This window comes from Thermobia domestica, chromosome 18 (genome assembly GCF_964235325.1).
Source record: "Thermobia domestica chromosome 18, izTheDome1.hap1.1, whole genome shotgun sequence".
Taxonomy (NCBI): domain Eukaryota; kingdom Metazoa; phylum Arthropoda; class Insecta; order Zygentoma; family Lepismatidae; genus Thermobia; species Thermobia domestica.
Genome location: NC_137471.1, coordinates 140,207,789 through 140,233,126, shown reverse-complemented (window position 1 = coordinate 140,233,126; position 25,338 = coordinate 140,207,789). Strand labels below are relative to the sequence as shown.

The 25,338-nt window shown below is 34.9% G+C and overlaps 2 protein-coding genes across 3 annotated transcripts; both read left to right on the top strand.

Moving 5' to 3' along the window:
- Positions 1 to 480: 480 nt before the first annotated feature.
- Positions 481 to 20,465, top strand: LOC145676016 (uncharacterized). Of its 2 annotated transcripts, none has more exons than XM_081746853.1 (2): positions 481 to 1,033; positions 20,328 to 20,465. In XM_081746853.1, the coding sequence occupies exons 1-2, from the start codon at positions 680 to 682 to the stop codon at positions 20,376 to 20,378; spliced, it is 405 nt and encodes a 134-aa protein (XP_081602979.1). In that variant the 5' UTR covers positions 481 to 679; the 3' UTR covers positions 20,379 to 20,465. The 2 variants fall into 2 exon arrangements, with proteins under 2 accessions (XP_081602979.1, XP_081602980.1); XM_081746854.1 differs by lacking the exon at positions 20,328 to 20,465 and adding an exon at positions 17,188 to 17,379.
- On the top strand, positions 20,328 to 24,549 carry LOC145676014 (uncharacterized). Its single transcript, XM_081746852.1, has one exon. The coding sequence runs from the start codon at positions 20,524 to 20,526 to the stop codon at positions 21,484 to 21,486; it is 963 nt and encodes a 320-aa protein (XP_081602978.1). The 5' UTR covers positions 20,328 to 20,523; the 3' UTR covers positions 21,487 to 24,549.
- Positions 24,550 to 25,338: the final 789 nt, after the last annotated feature.

Genomic DNA, 25,338 nt, shown 5'->3' with positions numbered 1-25,338 from the left:
ACATTCTTCTCATCTACTGTGAAAAAAAAAATGAAAAATTAACCATCTCCTGCTTTCTCCTTGCAGCGGAAAATTCAGTTGCAAATCCTCCTGCTTTTTGCTGCAGAAAATTCATTCAGTCTATGGCATTAGGAAGCATGGGCGGCAATTAGGCATTTTATAGCCATTAGGCGCAATTAGGGCTGAAGGTATTTGTACCTCCAAAAGATTCCTAATAATCAGAAAACATTTTCTTCATGAAATTTATTTTGAAGTAATTAAAATTCAAATTTATGTTTTGCATGTATGGCTTTATTTTGAAATGAAAGTAGTAATGAATTGTGGAATCCTTGTTTTGACCAATGCCCCCTTAAGAATGGGAATTTTTTGCGCTCCCTCTGGATTTATACTTAAATGCCGCCACTGTGTGGGTCTACTGCTTTCTCCTGTTTTTTATATCTTCGAGTTTCCTGCTTTTCCAACTGATTGGTCTGGCAGCACTGCGTAGAAGCAAACAACGAAGTTGTTCAAACGTGTTGATATCAAACAGCAATTAATCTGTATTTAATAAATTCTGATCGTGTGTTTGATTGCAAGTATTAAATTTCTTCTATGAATGTTCTTGTAAATCATTTCATTTACACTGGCAACATAAAATAATACCAGTTGCTAATTTGTATTAATAGCACAAGTGGTCATAATGGCTGGTGAAACGTCTGTTAAGTTGGAATTAATGTGCAAAAAAGAAATCGAGAATGGCTTTCCACAAGATCAACTCGAAGGGGAAGGGTGGACATACGAACTGATGACTGACAACGAAGAATTCATATTACCTACAACAGAAGGAGAGCAAACAATGGAAAAGGATGTAGTTATGTACTGCTCGGATGTGAAATTAAACAATGACACAGGGAAAGCAGGGTTTGCAATAGAAGATACTGCATTTGAAAGTAATATAGAAATGCCAAGAAAAGTAGTGGTTGAAGAGACTTGCACATCGTCCTCTAGTAACTACAAACATGTAACAACACAAAGTTTAAATTTGGGCGGAAAGGTAATTTAAATTTTCTATAAAGTAATTGGTTGAGATTGACAATACGGTTACCTGGGTTTGAAAATTTTATATTTAAAAAGCAGCACTTCGCGAGAAATAGATGTGGGAGATACCGCGAACGTAAAATAATTAATTTAAAGGTTGAAAGTAGCACAGCCCACATGGGCGAGCTGTACACAGAAACATAATGATTGATAGTTCGCATACAAATCTTATGTAGCTCGTATTTTGATGATTTAACGAATACTTTATTATTGATTACATATTTCTAACCAATTCTTGTACATATTTATAATATGGGTGACCTACGATAGTGTTTCATATCTAGAGTCTTCTCTGAAACAGGTAGCCTGACATAAGGGTATCCGAAATTCAAATGTTAAATGGGCAAGTCTTTACTCTATGCGAGGCAGTGACAATAACCGATTCATCTGAACTGGTTCCCTCAGTTACAGTTCCCAAGAACAAAAAGACAGAAAACAACGTGCCCTCCGGGGCTACAGCCCGCCTTGACTCGCTGTCGCCCGCTCGGCAATAGTATGTGAATCAGGAACAGCAACGACATTAGTCAGAAAATATCTATGTGAATAAGGAACAGCAAGGAATCAATGACAGCCTGTGAATAATGCTAAGAGTAACAGGATATCAGATATCATTGCCTTGCCGAAAGTAAAGAGTTACCGTTTAATGTCTTATAGTTATGACCGACCTTTGTGGGTTTATCGTAAATAAAACTATATATTATCTCTCTCTCGTTTTGTTTCACTTGCTCCAAACTTTGGTTTCGTGGCTTCCAGCGCCCACAAAAGGTCGTCATAAACCATACAAGATATCCCCGTCTTCACCGACCGCTGGAAAGATATCGGGGGAGAGAAGAGTGCTTGCCGTAAAGATGGATGAACAAAACAAATCAAAGTAAATAATCTATAAACTGTTACAGCGCCCTGTAAAGCTACAAACAATTACGGCTAAGAATTAAACGTGAGATTAAAATTGTGAGTACTATGTATTATGATTAAACAAACAATATACAATAAGTAAACTACAAGCAAATTATATATTTAACAACTTGAACGCTCAAAACAATTACTTTGCCTTTAACTTGTATTTTCTCAAAATCATTTACTTAAATCAGTTGACCTTTTCTATTTATAAGAATGATTCTTTCTCAATTCTACTTACAGTTTGCGCTAGCGGCATGGAATGAGAGTAGGGGATAATTTGTATAACACTCGCGTTTCACTATGCACTGCACAAGGAGGGTGGGGATTAAGTCTGGCGCAGTTTCCTCTTCTGGGCCATCCTCTCCACAGATATCTGGTTCTCAAATGCAATCCAGTAATTCATTTGCCATACGAAAAAAGGTATCCAATAGTTAAGCTGCACACAACAAGGTTATTGTTTGGAAGTGCTCCTGGCAAGGTCCACTGACTGTATCGGATTACGTTTAAAACTAGCTTGCTAGCCCCTTTCCTTTTCGGCTACAACAAATCAAAATCACAAAATGAATTTAGATTCAAGGCTCGTTCTATAATTACACAACACCGACACTTGGTTCCTTTTACTTCAACTTCTTAGGAACAACAACGGGCACAGGCTCTGGAAACTTAGTCAGGTCGATGGGCTGGGTGCGAGCCCGTATAAAAGCCTACTCTACGTGCAGAACGCACGACAGGTGCGAGGGCACCCCTGCCTAGCCGAGTCTCTTCAATAGACTGACTTGCTTTTTTCTCCAACTCTTGTGCTGCTTTTCCAAAGGAAAAATCCCGGTTTTGACTTGAAACGCAACCAACTGATGCAATGGCTAACTAGCAATGAGACTTCTTGCTGGAATGTTCTGTGAAGCGATTCTTTCTTTTTAGCCATAAAAGAACTGCTGGGCGATTTGATCGAAGTTAGTTGCACACACACACATTCAAACATATTTGTATATGCTGGCGAAGAGAGAGTCCTTGGAAAATTTCCATACGAGGCCTGTTCATTAATTTTGAAATTTACACTGCATAGACTGTGTTTCTTCTCTTGATTAACGCAATTAATGAGCGCCAAAAAATCCGTAACATAGTGGAACAAAATAATTATATGGATGTTTATGATTGTACCCACGATTCATCTCAAATGCCTCTAGCCACACTTTTCCGAAGGGCTTCCAAAGACATTAGGACAATATAAGAGATAATTCTAAGAGAAAATATAAGAGATTTATTGTAAGGATCCATACATTATTCACTTCTTTCTCAGAAGTCGACTATTTGTATTTTTATCGGTCTTTTTTTTGGAGGGGAGGGGGCGGTCGTGCATTCCTCCATATAGATTCACTTTAGGAGGGGGGCTCCATTGTACGTACACAATAAGAACTATTATTCAAAATACAGTAACCACCTTATGGTAGATGGGCGCTAAAAAGCACTAATGCCATATGCAGGGTTGGTTGGTTTAAACCAAAAAACGAAAAATGTTCGTAAAAGTGTAAGTGTTCGTAAAATCTTGATGAACACACATTTGTGGGTTATCACGTTTCACTCCCGTATATTATTCGTATTATATTCAGACCTAAATTCCTCATTCATTACTCAAAAAGATTATACTACAAAAGCAACTTTTTTTTATATAAGTTTATAAATGTTTGTTTTGTGATTTTTTTGTGGTTATTATTGTTATGTAATTGCAATCAAGAAAAATTCTAAATATTGTTTCGTCTCAATGTTTACTATTTATAAAATACATCGAAATGCCGTACTTTTTGTGTGTGTTCGGGGGGGGGGGTCATACAGACCCCACGAGAAGCATTTAGTGAAATTAGAAGTATCTTTGGTATCTATTTATGTATAAATGAGTCTGAGCCAAAGTGGACTCAAATAATTCGTATCTTTATTCACTTTTCTTACTGATATGCAAATTAAGTCGTCGTATTTCTTTAATTTGGACCAATATAAGTCGTTGTTAACTAACTTGAACTAAATTAGTTCTTCTGTACTCCGTAGTGCTTTGAAATTGTCCATATGTTATTCTGTATAATGGTTTAACTTGTGCAACTGTTTATCTTTTTTTTCCGTTTGAAATGACTTGACAGTTATATTAAGAAGCATGTAAAGATCAGTACAACGTATTTTTATCAGGATTCCTTTATGAGTGAGTCGGCAGACGTATCGCATTTGTGGCCAATTAGTCCTGGTTCCGAGTTCAAATGGGGGACAATTTCTCTCGGATGTAACTCGAGAAGCAGTTTTTATTCCGCTTTAAGCTTATGTGACCCCTTCCAGCATAACCCGGCTGTTGCATAATAACATCAAGGCGAAACAAACTTATTTCTGTCCATATATGATATGAATATATAGAGCTAACTAACTAACTAACTCTATGGCCTATGGAACCCGGAGGTTCAGTACCGCGTTCACAAAAGCTCTCCACTGACTTCTATCCTTAGCTAACTGCATCCAGTTTCTACTTTGTATTCCTATCTCTGCGAGATCCATCTTAATATTATCCTCCCATCTGCGCCTAGGTCTTCCTAATGGTCGTTTTCCTATGGGTCTACCAGTCAAGACTTTGAAAGCGTTTCTACTTTCTTCCATTCTAGCTACATGACCTGCCCACCTAAGCCTCCTAAACTTGACGACCCTAACAATGTTGGGTAAACCGTATAAACTATGTAGTTCCTCGTTATGAAGCTTCCGCCATTCCCCATTCTCGTTCCTCTTGGGTCCGAATATTCTTTTCAGGATCCTGTTCTGAAATACTCTTCTCTATGTTCTTCCCTTAGAGTAAGCGACCATGTTTCACAACCATACAGAAAAACAGGCATGATTATCGTTTTATATATTTTAAGCTTCTAATTCCTCGACAGAATTCGCGACGACAAGAGATTTTGAACCGAGTAGTAACACGAATTCCCTGCTTTTAGACGACATTTAATTTCTTCGTGAATATGATTTTCGCCTGTTAATATTGATCCTAAATATTTGAAAGTATCCACTTTATCAAAAGCATTATTTAATATTTTATGAATATATAGAGCAAATTATTTAAACCAAATAAACCTGGTTTAAACAAAAAAACCCGGTTTTATTGGTTTTTTCAATAAAAACCATGGTTTTTGCCAACCCTGGCCATATGCTATCTAATTGAGTCAAGGCAGGAACGCAGCTTGGCCCGAGCGGAAGCGAAGGGATGCGTCGATTGCGATCAGGCGCGTGGCCGAAGGTGAGTGTTCATATTGACGAGCGTCATTGCTTGCATATTTGTTTCAATATAACGCATTACTAAGGTAAATTTCGCAATTATGTGGATCTCTCAGCTCTCGGGCATTTCTATAGTTGAGCTTCATAAGATAGAAAATTTACTTCTAATCCTTCACTTTATTTCACTTACAATGCTTAGTGGGCGAATCCGTGCATAGCAAGTTTGACATCATTAACTTATTTTTACGTAGATATGGATCTCACAGGCAGGAATACAACATATTTGGAATATTTACTCAGTAGTCTATTAAAATATTACGAATTGATTGTATAAATTTTTCAATTCTATAAATTTGACAGTAAATGTGCATCAGTGATTATTTGCATGTTTCTTGCTCTGGTATATATATGCATACAAACTTATCAGGGTAGAAAGATGGAACTCGGTTTGTAAACTGTTACAGGTTATTTGTAGGAAAGTTTGTTTATAAGAGATTTCTACATCTTTATATGCAAAACATCATAGTTTATGCTCAAGTAATGTGTGACGTCTTACGTATTTTGTTTTATTCTTCTTCTCGATATATTCTGCAGTATATGTTTACCTAAGTTCTGAAAATTATTTCAATTTTATATTTTCCTTCCTGATGTTATCCAATGCCTCACGTTTTAGCTTATTTGTAATATCCATAATGTTCTCGTTTGATACAGCGTTTGGTCCAGCCTGCATTAACATGTTTTATTATATTATACAGGGAGGCCCAAAAGTACGTATACACCCCTACACTGATCAAGTATAACATTCTAGCTTATAGGTTTATTTCCCTCGGCTGTTCCGGGCTTAAGTTATAAGTAAAAAGACATTCAGAACAAATAATAAAGAAACTAACTCTACTTAATGGATAACAATAAGAAATGATATGAAAAGCAATGAGTTGATCAGTGCGGGACTGTATACCTACTTTTGGGCCACCCAGTATATTTAATATTTTAATATCGGATTTACTGGACCTGTAACAACTTCCATTGTTTCTTTGATTAATTTTCTTGTACACCATGTCTCGAAAAGGTTGAGCGCACTCTTTATTGCTGTTTTGAGGCAAAAATTTTCTAAGTCCATTTTCCGGTATCTTCGGAAAAAAGTAAACCAGGTTCGAACCTCAAAGTCAACCTTTGCAATGTGGAAAAAATTTGCAGATGTGTTTTTCTTCTTTTAAATATAATAAGACTTGTTACCAAGTATATAAAAAAGCAACATTGATTGAACTACTTAATGATACAATATTTCGAAACCGTGTATTATTGTCAGCACATACTTGTTTGTCCTTTAGCTCTCCATACACAAAAAAAAATCTTTCCCTACGTAAAGGAATTTTCATATGTAAGAGAATGCTGCAAAACATAGAACATAATTCTCGCCTGAGTACTAAATAAAAAAAGTCAAAGTAGAAAAACGCAGCGTTTGCAGTGGATATGAATAGAGTTGTCTTCAGAGCCGTTATACGTATATCGCTACAAGAATATTGCAAAGAGTACTTCTGTTAGCTCATTTCAAATCGTTGGGTTGTGAGTTCGATTTCCATATGGGTCAATGCCTTTTTTTATGAAATTATTTTTTCCGCAATGCATGAAAAATTACATAAAATAATTAGATTAAAATACATCAGTTGTTTATATATAACATATAATCATTGCAGAACATAGTAATTATTATGTTTAATAGATAGATACAGTGCCGGATCCAGGATTTCTTGAAGGGGGTGCTATTATCCGCAATTAAAATACATCAGTTATATATATATATATATATATATATATGTGTGTGTGTGTGTGTGTGTGTGTAAAACATAATCATTGCAGAACATAGTAATTGTTATGTTTAATAGATAGATAGATACAGTGCCGGATTCAGGATTTCTTGAAGGGGGTGAACAAATAACTACCACTAAATTTGATTTAAATTTTTAAGTTTTTAAATGCCTTATACATCTATTGTGTGAATGAGAAATATTACTTTGTTCAAGGAATCCTTTTCGCTCAACCTTCAGAAAGAAGACAAACAATTGCTTTTGCAAAACTAAGCCTTCTTTTAAGCCTCAAAGGGGCACATGGCAGCAGAAAGTTTCGGAAAATGTTGCTTTTTCAGTGGTAGGTTCACATTCTAGATAGTTATATCTACAGTGAAGGGGGGTGCATGTGCTCAGGGGCACTCTCTAAATCCGGCCATATAATATAAATAAAGAGTTTGTTTGTGTGTCTGTCTGTCTGTGAGCGACCTGGTGACAGACGAGTGGACTGGGAGTTACCACATTTGTTCACGGGTGCCTTCGTCAAGATCCTAGACCAAAACGAAGCGTCTAGTTTTTTTTTCAATTTACGAACAAGGGGCGTTTACCGGGACATGTAAAAGAGCAGGAAATGACCTATCTAAATGTCGAATTCATAGTTTTCGCGGTCGCTGAGATCAATAGTGAAACTCCGATCGCAATAACATGTCTTATTTCATTTAAAAGACGAAACATACATCTACACAGTTTTTTCTCGCTTACAAAGGTTGCCTTGATACATATACTACGATTCGACATTAATATCGATCGATTCCGATTTTTTTATCCCTACGTATCCACCCTGGGTGTTAATTAGACTTAAGCGGAATTGAAAGTGACACTATCTACCTAAGCGACACCGTAACTAAGTATCCGATACTAATATCGATCGTTTTCCTCTAGACATATCAGAATTATGTTGGATCATACACATATACATACATGCACTTTATTATATACTAGCTATTATGCCGTTCTTCGCAGGGGTCAGATAAAATATCTAAACAAACTGAACAATGAAAGAACAATTAAACATTTCTAAAAAAAGAAAGGTCTATTTTGTGTGAATGTATATCCGACAACATAAATTTGTTTCCATTTTGATGACTTTAATAGTAAACAAGGTTTATACTTAATACAATCATTAACTAACCAGTTTTTAACCACAATAAAACCATCTATTACTAAACAAAAAAAAGTGTAGACAAAACTATGGATTTTACACAAATATCGGTCATTTCCGATTATTTTTACCTGACTCAGTACCCGGAGTTAATTCTCTGCCCGTAAACGATGATGGCTGAGTTTGAAACTCATCGCTAATGGAAGTGTCACCATTGATTTCAGCGACCGCGAAAACTATGGATTTGACACTATCGGTCATTTTGGATTAGGTTTATATTTCTCGGTATCCCCCACCCCGGTGATCCCCGGCCCGCAATCTCCACAATATGGAGATGTGCTTGAAAACACTGTTATTCCACTGTTGAAAGGGGTGATTTCGTCAATATTGGCAACAAGATGGGGCGTCGCAGCATTATGGTTGAAAAGTAATCGATGGCTCTATGAACATTTTCCTGGTTGCTGGATTGGTCGCAATGGACCAGTTGAGTGGCCAACAAGGTCCCATGACCTAACTCCGTTGGATTTCTATCTTTGAGGGCACTTTAAAGGTATTGCCTACCAGTGTAAAATTAATGACATTGCCTATCTGAAAAGGAGAATCATTACGAGCTGTGAACAAATATCACCAACTATGATTCACAGAGTGCACAAGCACTGGGTCGCACGGTTAAGGGTCTGCATAGAACAGAACGGTGGGCATCCTGAACATGTTATTGTATTTGCCTTATGTGTGTTAGCTCTCTCGTTTCCTGGTTATTAAAGAATACGTAATGTGAGATGTTACAAAGCTTGTTTTTTTACTTCATCTTTATCCTTCAATTCGAAACTTCGCATAGCATATTTCGCAGCACTTCCACATAATATATCCTAAATCTATTCACAATTTCAAAACGCGCAGCGTTTGTATAAATAACCTTACCGTTGGGTTTCTCTTTGAACGAGAATGTTGTTTAATATGTTACACGACCATGTTATTTAAAATAAACAAGTTGATTCCGAGATGGCGGAAGACAACCTTAAACGTCATATTGTTTCGCTCCTCGCACCAGCATTAATCGCAATTCTCTTCGTATCGACTGCATTTACAGTTTCTAAAATATCTAGACCGGTCCAGATTTTGTATTTCACTTAAAAATATATTATCTTTCAATTATTAGGACATTTGGGCATTTTCCAATATGGCGAACGAAGAAGTTATGGGATTTATTATGTCATTTAAATCATCTTTACCAACATATATGTCAAATTTTAACTTGTTAATAATTACTTCCTATGTTAAAAAAAAACAAATACGTTTGACGGTATTTTTCGGAATTTTAGAATTTAGAGCCAAATATTTCTAAAAGTATGCTCTTTATGAAAAATTGTTTCTCTATAAAAATATTGTGTTGTCTGTGTTCTATAAAAGACACTAAGTTTATCTCTTTATGTTGAACCATAGCGAAGATACTGCTATTTTTATCTGGCTGTTGTTCATTTGATACTTCCAGCGGCCATTTCCCAATATGGTGGCGAAGGTCACGTGGGATTCCAGGAGACTTTTAGTATGTTGTTTAGAACATCATTTCCAACATTTGTACCAATTTTCAGCTTGTTACTAATTTGTGCCTTCCTTTATTGAAATTTGAGCTTCATTTGCTGCACTAATAATAACTTTCTCTTTTATTACTGCATACTGCATTTTTCTCTTTCCTTTCTTTTTATTCCCAAATATCAATTAATTTCCCAATTTCCGTGAATTTTTATTCTTCAATTTTTTCTAATCTATCCCATAGTTCATGAATTTGAAGTCCATTTGTCCAATTCCTTAATCTTTCTCTGTTTTCTCTCTTAATCCATCTCGCTTCTTTCTGTTCTCTTATTAATGTTCTATTCTATTCTAAACCTTTTACACCTTCTCAATTTATATCATGTCCTGTTTCTTTTATATGTTTATATATCGCATTATTTTCTCTTTTAAGTCTTACGTCAACCTTATATTGTTTTATTCTTTCTTTAAGTTTTTTTCCTGTTTCTCCAATATATATCATGTTAATTTTTTTACATTTCACTTCATACAGTACTCCATCATCTTTTTCTATCTTTCTCATTCCTCATTCTCTTAATCACTTCTAGGATTCTTCTTCCTCCTTTTCTATATGTATTCACACATCCTTTTCTTAATAAGTTATTTGTGTCTGTCTTTCCTCCAATGCTCTCTCGTTCACCTCTGGTGCTTGGGGTCCCGAGTTCGATCCCAGCCCTCGCCAAGTGAACTTTGTGGTGGACAAACACCGTGTGCGTAGGTTTTCTCGGAGTTCTCCCGTTTCCTCCCACTTTCTTCATTCCACCCTTTCATTCATTACTCATCATCACCGTCTCCTTTAGCCTAACCGGCATAACCATGGGACGTAAAACTCACAGATTTCATTTCATTTCCAATGCTCTCTATCTCATGCCATTTTCTCTTGCTTTGTCTCTTTTTTGTCTTTCTGTCCTCTTTGATTCTACTTTATAGTCTTTATGTTATAACCATTTTTCTCTAGAAGATCATGAAACTTTTCTGTTTCTTTCTTTTTCACTTCTTCAGTATCTATATCTTCTATTTTTTCTACATATTTCTTATGAAGTTATTTTTCGTGCTATTACCTACGTCACTTTTATGACAGTAAGTCCGTGCCGCGCATTCTTTGTTATACCATCTTGTAAGAAATTTTCCTTTTCTTTCTAGTGTCATGTCCAAATAGTTTATATTTTTTTCTACTTGTGTTTCCAGGCTTATCCCTTTCTCTTCGTCTTCAATGCTTTTGCAAAACTTTTCCATTTGTCTTGTTCCTTTTCATATTCTTAAACAATCATCCACGTATCTGCAATACAATATTAGTATTTCCCTCTTTCTTTTATCACCTTCTGTTCCCACCTATTCATTACGATTTCAAATAAAACTGAACTTAATTTCGAACCTATACTTAAACTCTCTTTTATTTTTACCAGTTTAATACCTATTGTGCAAATGCTATATCCCACAGCATTTTTAAGGCTTTCACAATTTATTCTTTCTTCAATTCTCTAATTTTCCTCTCATTTACTTCTTCTATTAGTTTTATCACAATCTCTCTTAATACTGGTAAACATTGCTTTAACGTCCATACTAAACATAATTGTTTTCTCTCTCATGCTCTTTATTCTTTCTATCATGGTCACCTCTTCCGTATTCTTCACTCTGTGACTCTCTTCGCCTATCTTTATCTCTTCTGCTATTTCTCTTAATTCTTCTTCTAATGGTTCCAGGCAGTTTCCTTTTCAATCTAATACTGGTCTTAATTTAATGTCTTGCAAAGGAAACTGCCTGGAATCATTAGAAGAAGAATTAACAGAAGTGTCGGAAGAGATAAAGATAGGCCAAGAGAGTCACAGAGTGAAGAATACGGAAGAGGTGAACATGATAGAAAGATTAAAGAGATGAGAGAGAAAACGATTATGTTTAGTATGGACGTTAAAGCAGTGCTTACCAGTATTAAGAGAGATTGTGATAAAATAGAAGAAGTAAATGAGAGGAAAATTAGAAAATGGAGGAAAGAATCAATTGTGAAAGCCTTAAAAATGCTGTGGGATAATGTAAGAAATGTAAGAAACGTAAGAAATGTAACATGATATATATTGGAGAAACAGGAAAAGGCTTAAAGAAAGAATAAAACAATATAAGGATGACGTAAGACTTACAAGAGAAAATAACGCGATATATAAACATGTACAAGTAGCAGGACATGATGTAAATTGCGAAAGGTTAAAAGGTTTAGAAAAAGAGAATAGAACATTAATAAGAAAATGGAAAGAAGCGAGTTGGATTAAGAGAAAGAAAAGAGAAAGGTTAAGCAATTGGACAAATGGAGTACAAATTCATGAATTATGGACTAGGTTATGAGAAAGAATTGAAGAATAAAAGTTCACGGAAATTAGGAAATTAATTGATATTTGGGAACAATAAGAAAGGAGAGACAAATGATAATAAAGGTTATTATATATATATATATATATATATATATATATATATAAAACGGTAAATTATAATAATATCGTATTGTTCATCATATAAATTTGAAGTTAAATAATAAGCAACAATGAATATGAACAATTTAATATTATGATATCTATTACCTACATTAATATGAACATACATATTAACGTCTGAGGAAGATAACGTTACGTTATGGAAACTGTTACAAAATAATTTATTTTTAATAAAGAAATTCATATTCAGGTCAGAAAAATAATAATTATTTAAATTACAAACTAATTTTATAGCTTTTGATACTTTTACGTATTAAGAAAAGTACGGAAATTGCCTGCTTTAATCTCTTAGAGCGTAGAACACTTGCTCACTGGCTTTTAGTAAACTTTTATATAGCAAAATTCATCTTTCTAACACAATCTATTAGTCAGATCCTGTATTTTTAGCGCACAATTTAAACCTGTTCTATTAGTTATGGGATACTCGTAATGAAAGTAAAATAAAAAAAAATAATATGAAGAAAGAAAAAAAGAGCCGGCTGAGAGAGTGCTAACTGCAGTGTAAAATTCAGTTTTAGAGATTCACGCGTTTCCTGAGCTAATGAGATGAAAGCTGGATGTAAAGTTTACATACTGATAAATAGTATTAGATTGTTTCTCCTCTTCCTCTTAAAAAATACGATATTTCCGAAAACAATGGTGCGCGAGACACTGTAAATGGTAAGCTTATGTCTTAAATTTCCTCTCTCTAACAAGAAAGATCGTGAGATGATTATGTTTTGCTTAAATTTTAAGTCCCCCTCCCCTCCTTATAATACTCATTTGAATGAAAGTAGCTTCCAAAAACCCAGTTGAAAGTAGGCATTCTACATATTAAATCATTTATTTCAAAATTTCAGGTTCCTTACTTTGTAATGCAATGGAAAATAATTTCTTTCATTTGTTATATTACACGGTCGAGCATTTATCTTGACACATTCTTTTAACTTTTAAAGTAATAAACAATGAACACTGAAGTTTTCGCGATGCACGTTTACACGGGAGACATTGTTTGACAAACCCTGCAAGAACAGTGTTTCAAACCCAGTACATAATATTGTTTCCTTCGAATTGCATTACAAATATAAATTCTACGTGATAAGCGAAAACGCACAATAGCACTCATATTTCTGTGTGTTGCAAACTAAGAATGTTACAGCAAGAGAACCTTCAAATTTTTGGAATTGTCTAACAGTAATAATCCAAGGAAGACGAATGGGCAGTGCATATCCTTATTACCTTGGCATCACATTCTTCAATTGTAATACCATGTATTATTAATATCATGTATTATCAGTTACAGAAATTGATAGCCTTCATTTGTTTCAATGTCACTATAGTGGGAGTTTCTGGTAGTTCTAATTGCCACAAACTCTCTGATACAAATGTCTATAATATAATCATACATAATCATTTTTAGTTAGTTCGTACCTCGATTTTCACTTATAATAATGAGATATTCATTCCGTAGTGTAAAATATGTACTGTGGCATGTACTTAAGTCATATATATATATATATATATATATATATATATATATATTAGGGTGATCCTTTATTTTTGATTTCCTAATTTCTTTGGACTCACCCCGTAAAATGGTTCCATATGGGACTAAATTAAGGAAGGAGGAGAATTAACTTCATTGAATAATATTAAATGGTGCCCCAAGCGACCTAAAATTTTGAATCCGATTACAGTACATAATATATGGGAAAAATCTGGAATAAAATCTTGTAATTTAGAAACGGCTTAAGGGAACGCAAAAATACCCTGGATAATGGAACTAGAGGAAGAAACACATCTAATGTTGTATTGTATTGTCACAGCGCCATCTTGGATTCAGGTCAAAATTTTTAAATAGAAAGAGGGTCATGTGACATAACGTTTTCAGGTGGCGTTTCACCAGAAACACAAATCTGGCACTATTTTAAAGATAGCCTTAGTCGTCTAAGAATTATTACCTGTGAAAATATTTCTCTTTTTCACAAGTAATAACTCTTACAAACTAAATGTAAAGACATGAGTTTGGCTCGAAAAGAACAAGAGGGATGTGCGCGGCTTCATTAGAAAGGGGAATGCAAAAGAAAAATGCACTTCTGAAAATGATTTGTATGAATTTTACACCAAAATACACGGAGGTAAGCATTTCAAGAAATGAAGAGAAAAACCCAGTTGAGTATGTAAGATAAAATGTAAATAAGTGCCTGGGTGCGCCCGGACCCTGAAAGAGATGTAAAAGGGGAAAAACTAATTTTAAAACTCCAAGACAGGTTGCTGCTCTTGATCGATACAAGTCCACTGATAGAACGAGAATACATATTCTGACAGCAACAGCAGAAACATTAGGCCATAATGTAAAGGAACTAGTAATAAATGCATCGATGCTGGGAGAAATCCGTAGCGAAGTTGCATAAGACCACAAAAACAATTTCGGAGTGCATCAAGTGCGTTAGTTGTGCAATGAGACGGAAAACTACTGCCGAACTTGACTGGTAGAGAGACTATCGACGGGTTATCAATATTTATTACAGAAGATACTCATGAGAGGCTAATTGGTGTTCTCAGTTTGTCATCATGAAGAGGAGAACGAACATATTGTTTCTACTACAGTTCATTAGCTTGAAGAATGGAACTTGGTAAAGTTCGTGCAGGCAGTTTGTTGTCACACTATTCCCTGCAATATGTGTCATGTGAACGGTGCTTTCATTCTACTGGAGCAGATGCTCCAAAATGATCTTCTATACCTTCCCTGTAGACACTACATTTATGAATTGGTTTTAAAATGTGTATTTGGCAAGTGTTGTGTTTCGTTTGCATCTGGACCGGACGTTCCCCTATTTAAGCATTTTCAGAACATTGGTCTAAAACAGTTTGTACTAACTTTATTCCAGAATTGATGATGATAATGACGTAAGGAACAACATTTCAGATGTAAGAAATGAAGTATTGAATTTTGCTATCAAACTTGTAGAAGCAGGACACCGCAGAAAAGATTACAGTAAATTTTTAGAATTGACATTCTTGGATGGCATACCTCCTCGAAGAGTTTTCTTTCGTTTGCCTGGAGCAATTCACCATGCAAGGTAGATGGGTAAAGCAATATACTGTTCAAAAATATTTCTCTTTCGCCAACATTTTCGTTTAACGAAGCAAATAGAAACGGGTTTTCGGAGAGCATGAATTTTTCTGATACGACTATATGTCCAAGCTTGATTTAAATGTGATCAAGTATCCCATTCATCATTACAAGACCTGCAATTTTTGAAAGCTTTGTACAGTTATAGGCAAATAGATAATGAATTATCTGAAGTGGCTCTTTCTAAATTTTCTCGGCATCTCTGGTACTTGAAGGAGGAATACGTAGCATTGGAGTTTTTTGATGATGAATTGGTGGAAAAATAAAAATTGGTTGAAAGAATTAAAACTGTAAGGAGAAACCGTGAAGCAGCAAAGAGGCTTGACACAAGGATAATACCATAAAAATATCTTGCAAAAAGAGAAATCAGTGATTTTGATAAAATAAACAATTTTTTCTCGTGAGTTTTAAAATACCCAAAGGGTTTCTTGAGTGTGATCTGATTTCATGGTCAGATAACAATGACTATCTTCAAGGAAAGACAATAGTTAAATTTATCTCCGTAATAAACGATGCAGCAGAAAGGGGAGTAAAACTAACAGAAGATTACAAAATCGTTTTTACGAAAAATGAGTATCAGAAACAGTTTCTTTTGCACATAGTGAATTCTCATAGATAATCTTTTCCTAAGTGAACTGTGTAGTATATAAGATTGAAACCCTATTGGAAACTTACCCCAAAGCTACAGTACTACATAAATAAGGGATATTTCAATTTCTTCCATGTTATATTTTTACTTTTTCCTCATAATGGTCTATGAATCATCTTGATGGAAAAACTTATTGGTAGTTCATGGGGAAACAAAGATTTAACTTTCTCTAGCAGTTTGTTTCCAGTTTATGTAAAATACTTCCAAAATTCTTTCAAATCTGTGGTCCATAACTACAATAAAATAACATTACATCGAAGCATTTCCTTTTTCATACGTAATAACTCTTACAAGATTATTGGTAGCTTAAAAATAATACGAGATTTGTGCTTCTGGGGAAACGCCACCTCAAAATATGTAACATGACGCTCTTCCTATTTGAAAATTTTGACCTGAATTCAAGATGGCGAACTTCAAGATGGCCTCCATAATAATGCTATACAGAATTAGGTTGTTCATTTCCTCTAGTTCAATTATCCAAGATATCTTTCCATTCACTTAAGCCGTTTGTAAATTACAAGAGTTTATTCCAGCTTTTCCCCATATACTATGTATTGTAAACGCATTCAAAATTTAGGTCGTTTGGGGCACCATTTAAAATTATTCAATGGATCTAATTTTTCTCCTGGCTTAATTTTGTCCCATATGGAACCATTTTAGGGGGTGAGTCCAAGGAATTACTAAATTTATTTTTCCCCATGTAAATATGGACCACCCTAATATATATATATATATATATATATATATATATATATATATATATATATATACACGGGCGGATCCAAGGGAGAGGGCTACGGGGCTATAGCCCCCCCCCCTTGACGCTCAAGTTTACACTGGATAAAATGGGCTTCAATTCTGCTTTACACTAGATAAAACGGCAAATTATGGTTTAGCCCCTCCCTTGATCATATCCTGGATCCGACACTGTATATATATATATATATATATATATATATATATATGTGTGTGTGTGTGTGTGTAGATAAATTGAGTAAGTAAGAGAAAAGACCTTGTCTTCTTTAAAAATATAAGTAATATGTAAACTGTAACATATATATTTAACAAGTATTACTACCTCAATTCAATTGAACTTTATTTATTTATTACCCAGAATTTGCTATGATAATTATTTCATGAATTTAAACTATTTCTGATTAGGTTTTTATTCTATATTTATATAATACTTATCATTTCTACCTCTGCAGTTCACATACACATCTTACTAGGATGGCATCCTCACTTATTATATCTGAGAGCATAGAAAAACAAGTTTGAACAAATCTGGCTGCAAAGATTATCATCTTAGGTACAAGATTATTGCGCTTGTTGCCCTATAAAAAATGTAAACAAACGTTATCGTTGTATAAATGGCGCCCGAACTACTGGGAATTGATAATTTAATTAGCTCAAATGTAAACTCCTGGACCGTAATATAACGTATATTTTGTTATGCATATAGTTCAATAACTTATTGAATTACCCTCATATGTATACATAAATATAATTAATTCAATACATTATATGTTTACATATTATTTCATTATTAATTTATTTAGTATATTATATTTTACAATACTGCATAATATTTCAATTTAATCATTGACAGTTCAAATCTTTGATTACCTCCAATATTATATTCCCGGTTATCATTTATATTACTTTAATTTTTTATACGAGCCAGTTTAAAATTAGTATGCAACTCATACTCAAACTAGCTCGTGTTCGTGTTCGGGCACAAGATATATATAAGAAAACTTTTTTTTAAAACTTCAGAAACACAATCTGTATTATGATTATAAATGAATGTAAACTAAAACATTCTCCTTAGAATAAACATTGCAATTAATAATAACAATAAAATTTGTCTTTTTGCATTTTGCCACATACTCATCCGTCACAATATGGAAGGTACCTAATTGTTCCTTACGAGTGAAAAATCATTAATTAGAAAATTTTCTTAATCACAATTAATTAGAGGTATCATAACTGATATTATCAATATTAAGTTTTGACAACACATTTTAAGGTATCAAATTTTTAACAAGTTGTATCCAGTTTGATTTAGTATTATGAGTAGGACACCATTTTTTCAACTCATCAACAATATGGCATTACTATGAGAGTATACACAATTATTCTTATATGGATGAGAATAGGATACTGCTGCGGTTTTAAACCGTTCTAGGCCAACCACGTCTAACATCAAGTGCCATTACTAAGTGGTTGGATTAGGTTACATTAATCAGCACATTCTTGCTTAAAATTTCTTATAGTTGAATTAATTATTTCTGTGTATTTTATCTGGAATATTTCTGTTACCTCTAAAATAGTTACGGAATCTAAAATTGGGTGCTGAATTGGATCTGTTATAGTATTGTTTCTAAAATTTCAAGCATTATTGTGTCTATTAAACTAGATTGAATTGTATTATTATTACTACCTGTATATCTGTTGCCTTTCATATTACGACTGTCCTCCTTCTTGATGTTCGTTTCTTACCGGAAAATGATTAGGTTGTTTTCTGTTAACATTGCTATGTATCCACTATGAGCATATAAGAATTTGTTGTAAATTGATAGGTAACATTCTTACTAAAGAATAATACGATATTCAGGTTGATAACGATTCATCAACTTCAAATCGTTTCAATGTGTTATCACATGTCTGTAAGACTTATATCCACCTTATAACGCCTGTTCCTTACGTGTTTATCTCTGTTAGCTAGTGTAAAATAATTTTCAAAATTTTTTTTAATAATTCCCTTTCGAAACCACCATAATTACTTAAATTATTCTGAATAGCTTTAAACCATAGTGGAGGATACTAGACTTATATACATCTATCACATCACATTCGGCTTCTAGCTTTTCAAGAAATTTACTAGCCAGTATTTCATCCAAACGACCATTAAGTTTGGTCATAAATCTTACCTTAGTAAATTTAAAGTGAATTTTAAACTTTCTTAATTCAATAGGAGTTACGTGCTTATGAATATTCCGCTGTACATAAGCATCAGTATTCCTTAGCGGTCTTCTCTCTTCATCTCCACTCTGAAAAATGGAATCCTTGTCTCCTATTTCGGGATAGTATTCTACTGTAGGTCGAGACTCTTCAAAACCCTGGTTTCAATTGTATGATGTGCGGTGCTTGGCAAGTTCCTAACAAGATTATAGCTGGCATGTACTGCTTGAAGTTTTTCCTTCAGGATTTGAAATTCTTCCTGTACTTTCTGTATTTGATTTGAGTGATTCTTTACCTTAGTTTCCACTGCTTGAACTGAACTTCTTACATTTTCAAAACTGTGAAGAATTTGTTCTATTTTGGTGTCTGTCTGGTTTAATTCGGAATTTAACTGTTAGGTAATCTGTTTTATTTTGGAATCTGTTTGTTCCTTATTAGTATTTCATTGTAGCATAATTTTTTCTGTTTGTTCTAGCTTGGAATCTAATTGCCGTGTAATCTGTTCTACAGTATTTTAGCTTATATTTGTTCCCTATTAGCATTCAATTGTAACGTCATTTGATGTCCTAGTTGCCTTTTACGATTGTTGATTATTGAGACGTTGACAAGGTATTCTCGATAACTCCAGCATCAAGGCTGTCTCCATTTCCTTGTATATTCATTTTTGCATTTTGATACTCTCTCCTACCACTGCGTAAGAAAATGTAATCCGTTTTGGGTTATTATAATTTAAAAGTATCTGAGATAGTTTTACTAACTAACTTCAAACTAATTTTCAAAGTCTTCTTGGGTGTGAAACACCAAAATTCATTAGGTATCACATATTTTTAAATGTATTACTACCCAGTTCAATAAAACTTCAATTACTTATTATCCATCGCTTACTATGATAATTATTTCTGGTTGCGTTTATACACTATATTTATTAAATATTTATCAATGTCATCCCTGCAGTGCACATACACATCTCACTAGGATGACATACTCATTATATATGAAAGCATAGAGGATGAAGTTTGAACAAGTCTGGCTACAAAGATTAATGTCTTAGGTGCCCTACTATCCTTTTTCCGCTCCAACAAATTGTAAACAATCGTTATCGTTGCAAAGCTCTTAGAGAGTTCTCGTTTTCTATATATCTACAAGATTCCATTTAATAACACACAACAGTTTTAGACTTGAGTTTATTACCAAATGTAACGTACCTGGGAACGCCTCATGTATATGATGCTATAACAATTATAATGCAAATAAGAATCTTCCCAGTGTTGTTGTAGTTTACATTCAAGCATTCGATTCGTTTGATGTTTCGTGTTATTTATATCGATTTCCATTTCCTTGCTTATTGAATTTCTTACAGTTTCCATAAATATACTCTTTCCAGAAAAGCCAATACGTTTATTACACCAAAGGAAATAATTTCTCATTCAGGTGAGGAATCTCATACTTTCAAAGATGTTTATAACGGAGTTAGTCGATCACATTTAACAAGAAATGTGTTAGCAAATAGAACTGAAACACGTTATTGGTGCCAAAAGTGTGAAAAAGGTTTTAATCGCAATGCAAAATTGAAAGAACACATGTTTACACATACAGGTGAGAGACCTCATACATGCAGAGAGTGCGGGAAGGGATTTATTTCTAATTCACATTTGGCAACTCACATGCTAATACACACTGGAGAAAAACCTCACACTTGCCAAGAGTGCGGTGAGAGATTTAGGCAAAGTGCAAGCTTGGCCTCTCACATATTAATACATACAGGTGAAAAGCCTCATACTTGCCAAGGGTGCGGAAAGCGATTTAGAACCAAGTCAACCTTGTTAGCGCACATGTTAATACATGAAGGTATTAAACCTCACACATGCCAAGATTGCGGGAAGTGCTTTATTAGTAAACAAAGTTTAGGAAGACACATGCAAACGCATACTGGTGAAAAACATTACACATGCCAAGAGTGCGGATCGCGATTTGTTAACAAATCGAATTTGGCAAAACACATTCTTCTACATACAGGTGAAAAACCCTACTTATGCCGAGATTGCGGAAAGGGGTTTAGACTAGGTTCAACCTTGAACGCGCACATGATAACACACACAGGTGAAAAACCACACATCTGTGAAGAGTGTGGTAAAGGATTTACTGCTAGATCCAACTTAGCAACGCACATGTTAATACATAAGGGTGAAAAAACTCATACGTGCTATGAGTGTGGAAAGAGATTTACTCAAAGTGCTAACTTGACTGCTCACATGCTAATACATACAGGTGAAAAACCTTACAAGTGCACGGAGTGCGGAAAAGAATTTAGGCATAGTTCGACCTTGGCAACGCACATGCTAATACATATAGGTGAAAAGCGTTATACGTGTGAATTGTGTGGAAAGGGTTTTATTCGAAAAGCATGTTTGGCATCACACGTTTTAATACATACAGGTGAAAAACGTCACACATGCAAAGTGTGCGGAAAAGGATTTAATAATAGATCCAACTTCGGGAGGCACATGCTAAGACATAACTGTAAAAAACTTACACGTACCTAGGGTGCGTAAAGGATTTAAATTAAATTCATCCATAGGATCACACATTAGAAGACATAAAAGTAAAAAAAACACGTTCTTAGTGTGCGGAAAAGTATTGTCTGTTCACTCTAGGATGGAAAATTGTTTACAAACAACAATTGTAGTGCGAGCGTCAAAACTTTGCTTCTCACCCCTACATGGTTAATTCATGGTTGCCAGGCACATGAATCTCCGAACCGAATGTACCTACTTCTGCACAGTCATGGACCAAGTGCTATTACTACATAAATTGCTGCTTTTGAGATGACTGAGATATTAACGTTATGAAAAATTGAGTTAGTTATTATGTAATACAATCTTACATATAATGCACACTCAATTTTGTACAAGTGTTCTTGTTCGAAAGTGTGCGAAAATCTTGTACGCCTGGCAATATTGGAAGATGGCAGTTTGTATTGTAAACAATAAACAGAGGTAGCGAAGACCGTTAGGTTCGCTGGACAGCGTTGTTTTCATGATAAGGCGACAGAAACATATTGTACTGATTGTAAACAAGGGCTGGGAATTTCGATGCGAGTATAGGTGGAAATATTCTCCCCACATATTGCCTCTTGGTGAAGGTTTGCAATGTTGCAAACTGCTAAGTGTAGAATTTCATACTAATTGAACGAGCTTTGAGAAGGATTAGTAGGATGCAATAATTATAAATACTAACAACCATAGACTTAAAGTATTAGGAAATAAACCATGCTGCTGTAAGAAGAATATAATACACATTGAATTAAGTGTTCAAAGTACAGTATAAAGCGAATTTTAACATTTAAACATTTTAAAGCTGTACACATTTGCCCTGTTTGGGTGCCCTCACTGTGCAACACGAAAAAAGACATTAAAATAGGTAGATCGAGCGTGGGCATGAACGCGGCTCTGGCCGGTATTCCTTATTAAGGTTTTCCTCAGTCCCACGAGGTGAATGACTAAATAGTAGCTTCTATAAGGCAGGGGCGGATCCAGGACGGACTTCTTGAGGGCGGTGGGTTTTAATACTGCTACTTAGAGCTATTTTTAAGAGCTCCAAACTCTGGGATTGGGTTTTATTTAAATATATAAAATGAGAAAGGTTCCTTTCCTGGGGGCAATCGCCATGATCGTCCCCCTGGATCCGCCACTGCTGCAAGGCCAGAATTAGGCCAAACACCGAGGCCCCAGAATTGGCGGGAAATATATTCCTTCAGAATATTATGTTGTCAACACTTCCACAAATATGGTGGTGGGTTCCGACATCCCTTTTTCATTTATGTGTGTTTAAATTCATTATGAAGTAAATGTAGAAGTGTTTCTTTCTTCTCATCCTTGCTCTCCTTTCCCCACCTTCTTAAAATATGAATACTATCCTCCTGTAATATTGTTTCTCTCCACGGCCCAAGGTTTAAAGAGACCAACCTGATATAGTTAACTATTAGCAGAAGTGTACCAATAAATTCACATTAGAGACAGCGCCGTAACTTATATTTTTTTTCTGGGGGGCAAGCATTAATATGTGTATTTGTGCCTCCAAGAAAAGGTTGTTTTTCTCATTCTTGGCCTCCCTCTTTCTAACTTTTTCTTACTATTTATTACCCCCGGAGCCTGTCGGCCCTCCCTCACGGCAAGGTCTGCGGGGCCGTTACTTACGCCCTTGGGCCCATTCCATACATGACAAATTAATTAAGGGGACAACATTGACAAATCTCAAAGCCATACGAATAAATGTTATTTCTAGGGCCCCTAATAATAGACGTTTCTTACTGAAGTGGGCACAAGGCTCACTTTTGTTTTATTTACGTTTTGTGCGCTGCTTTATGTAATGTAGTGAAACTGTTTGTTGCTTCATTTATAATTTCATGTTCGTATTGTATATGGATTAAGAAAATTTCGTCTCCAAATGGGCCCCTTCGAACGGCGGGGAACCTCCCTGGGGGGAAGTTGACCCTCCCCTGTCCCACACAAGTTACGGTCCTGATTAGAGAAGAAGTAAACTCTTTCGAAATTTACGCAACTTGCAAATACCAAACCCTACTAGTGCTAAAATTGATGAGTTAGTTCCACTGTTACAACTGCTATAAGGGGAAAGTAGGGGAAGGACTGCTAAGATTCGCTGGCCAGGTTTTGTGTCAAAACACAGCGCCAAGCTACAGTGAACGGACAATATTTACTGACAGTTGAAGATTTGACACGTGCTAATGCATCCAGGTAAAAAATCCGATATGCACAAATACTGCGGAAGGAAATTTATTCAATGTTCAAACTTAGCAGCTCACCATCTAATACATAAATGTGAGAAACTTCACATATGCCAACAGTGTAGATCGGGATTTTCAAGGCATTAAAAACATTTTGCCTGTTTTTTCTGAGATTATAATAAAATATTTGTCCAAAACAAAAAATTATCTGTAAAGTGTAAGTGCTGATTTTCTTATATGTGTATACATATGCATGCAAATGCTGTCTGAAATATACCTTATTATAAAATTTGCTCTCATTATAAAAATTAAAATTTTGTACCTTATAAAAATTATCGCACGTTAAAAATTGTTAATTTGTATGCATTATGTGTATTCCCACATGTCAATTTTCAATAATTCTCTTTTTACACTCTTGACATAAGATAGGTGCATCACTTGTATCTGTTAACATTGTCAAATTGAATTCTACTTAAAACCCTTTCTCACACTCTTGGCATGCATGAATTCGCTGTGTTAAATCTTCTTTCCCTAGCTATTGCTACATGTGAAGCTTCCCACACGATACGCTAAAAAAGGTTGCAAAAATAATTTTTGACTATATCCTTTACTACATTCATGCCTAATATAGAGGGTGTCCGGGAAATAGGGACGAATATTAAAGTGCTATAAAACTAATATAAAATATATTTTTTAAAAAAATTATAAACACATTGAGTAACTTCTACCATTTATGTATGCATACACATTAGGTAATTTTCTCACATTTATGTATGAAAAACTGTATCCGGCATACGCCCTTGGCAGCTCATATGCTAATATATACAGGTAAAAAACGAAGTGTGAATCGCGCGGAATGGAATTTAAAAAAAAATCATATTTGGCATCGCATGTTTAATACAAATAAAATTCAAAGTTCATATTTGTCAGTACATACTAAGATGTGCAGAAAAGAGACAATTTACGTATCAGGAATTCAAGAAGCTTTTTTTTTTGTAAAATGTTTGCCACCTACATGTGAAGAAAAGAGACGATATAGTGAAAGTTCAGATGTGGAAGATAGGTACTTACACATACATGTGAGAAACAGCATAGTCACAAAAAGTTTGGGAACTGATGTACGTGCTCTTCACATGTTGAAACATGTGAGAAAGTATTTGGTCTAAAATCACGTTTGAATAAGACATGTTAACATACAAATGAGAAGCATCCTAAGTGCCGATAACGTGGGAGGGGGGCATTTTAGTCGAAGTTTCCATGTAGCAACACACAGGCTACCACAGATTAGAAATAGAGTGTGCCCGGGAAATAGACGAATTTGAATTTCGCACCATTTTGCCATACAACAGTTGGCAGCCGTGGTTTTACCATGTTTGTTATCCTCGATCCTTCCGATTAGTAGCCTTTGTAATGAGCATTGTTGGTTGGTGTTTATTTCAGCATGGAGTGTTTGACAACAAAGCAACGCATCCAAGTGATTAAAAGTTATTACAAAAACAAGGAGAGTCTCACGGCAACCGTTCGAGATTTGCGAGTGACACTTGCACGTAATGTTGCTCCTACTGAATCATCAGTTCGGAAGTTGGTCCTGAAGTTTGAGACCATGGGGTCAGTGTTAAATGTTGGCAAACTGGAAGACCGCGTTCTGTTC

Bases quoted from the DNA above. Each gene is read 5' to 3' on its own strand.
- LOC145676016 (XM_081746853.1), top strand. From the start codon at position 680: ATGGCTGGTGAAACGTCTGTTAAGTTGGAATTAATGTGCAAAAAAGAA. The intron at 1,034-20,327 runs GTAATTTAAATT...TACTCTTTCCAG, and splicing joins GTTTAAATTTGGGCGGAAAG to AAAAGCCAATACGTTTATTA.
- LOC145676014 (XM_081746852.1), top strand. From the start codon at position 20,524: ATGTTTACACATACAGGTGAGAGACCTCATACATGCAGAGAGTGCGGG.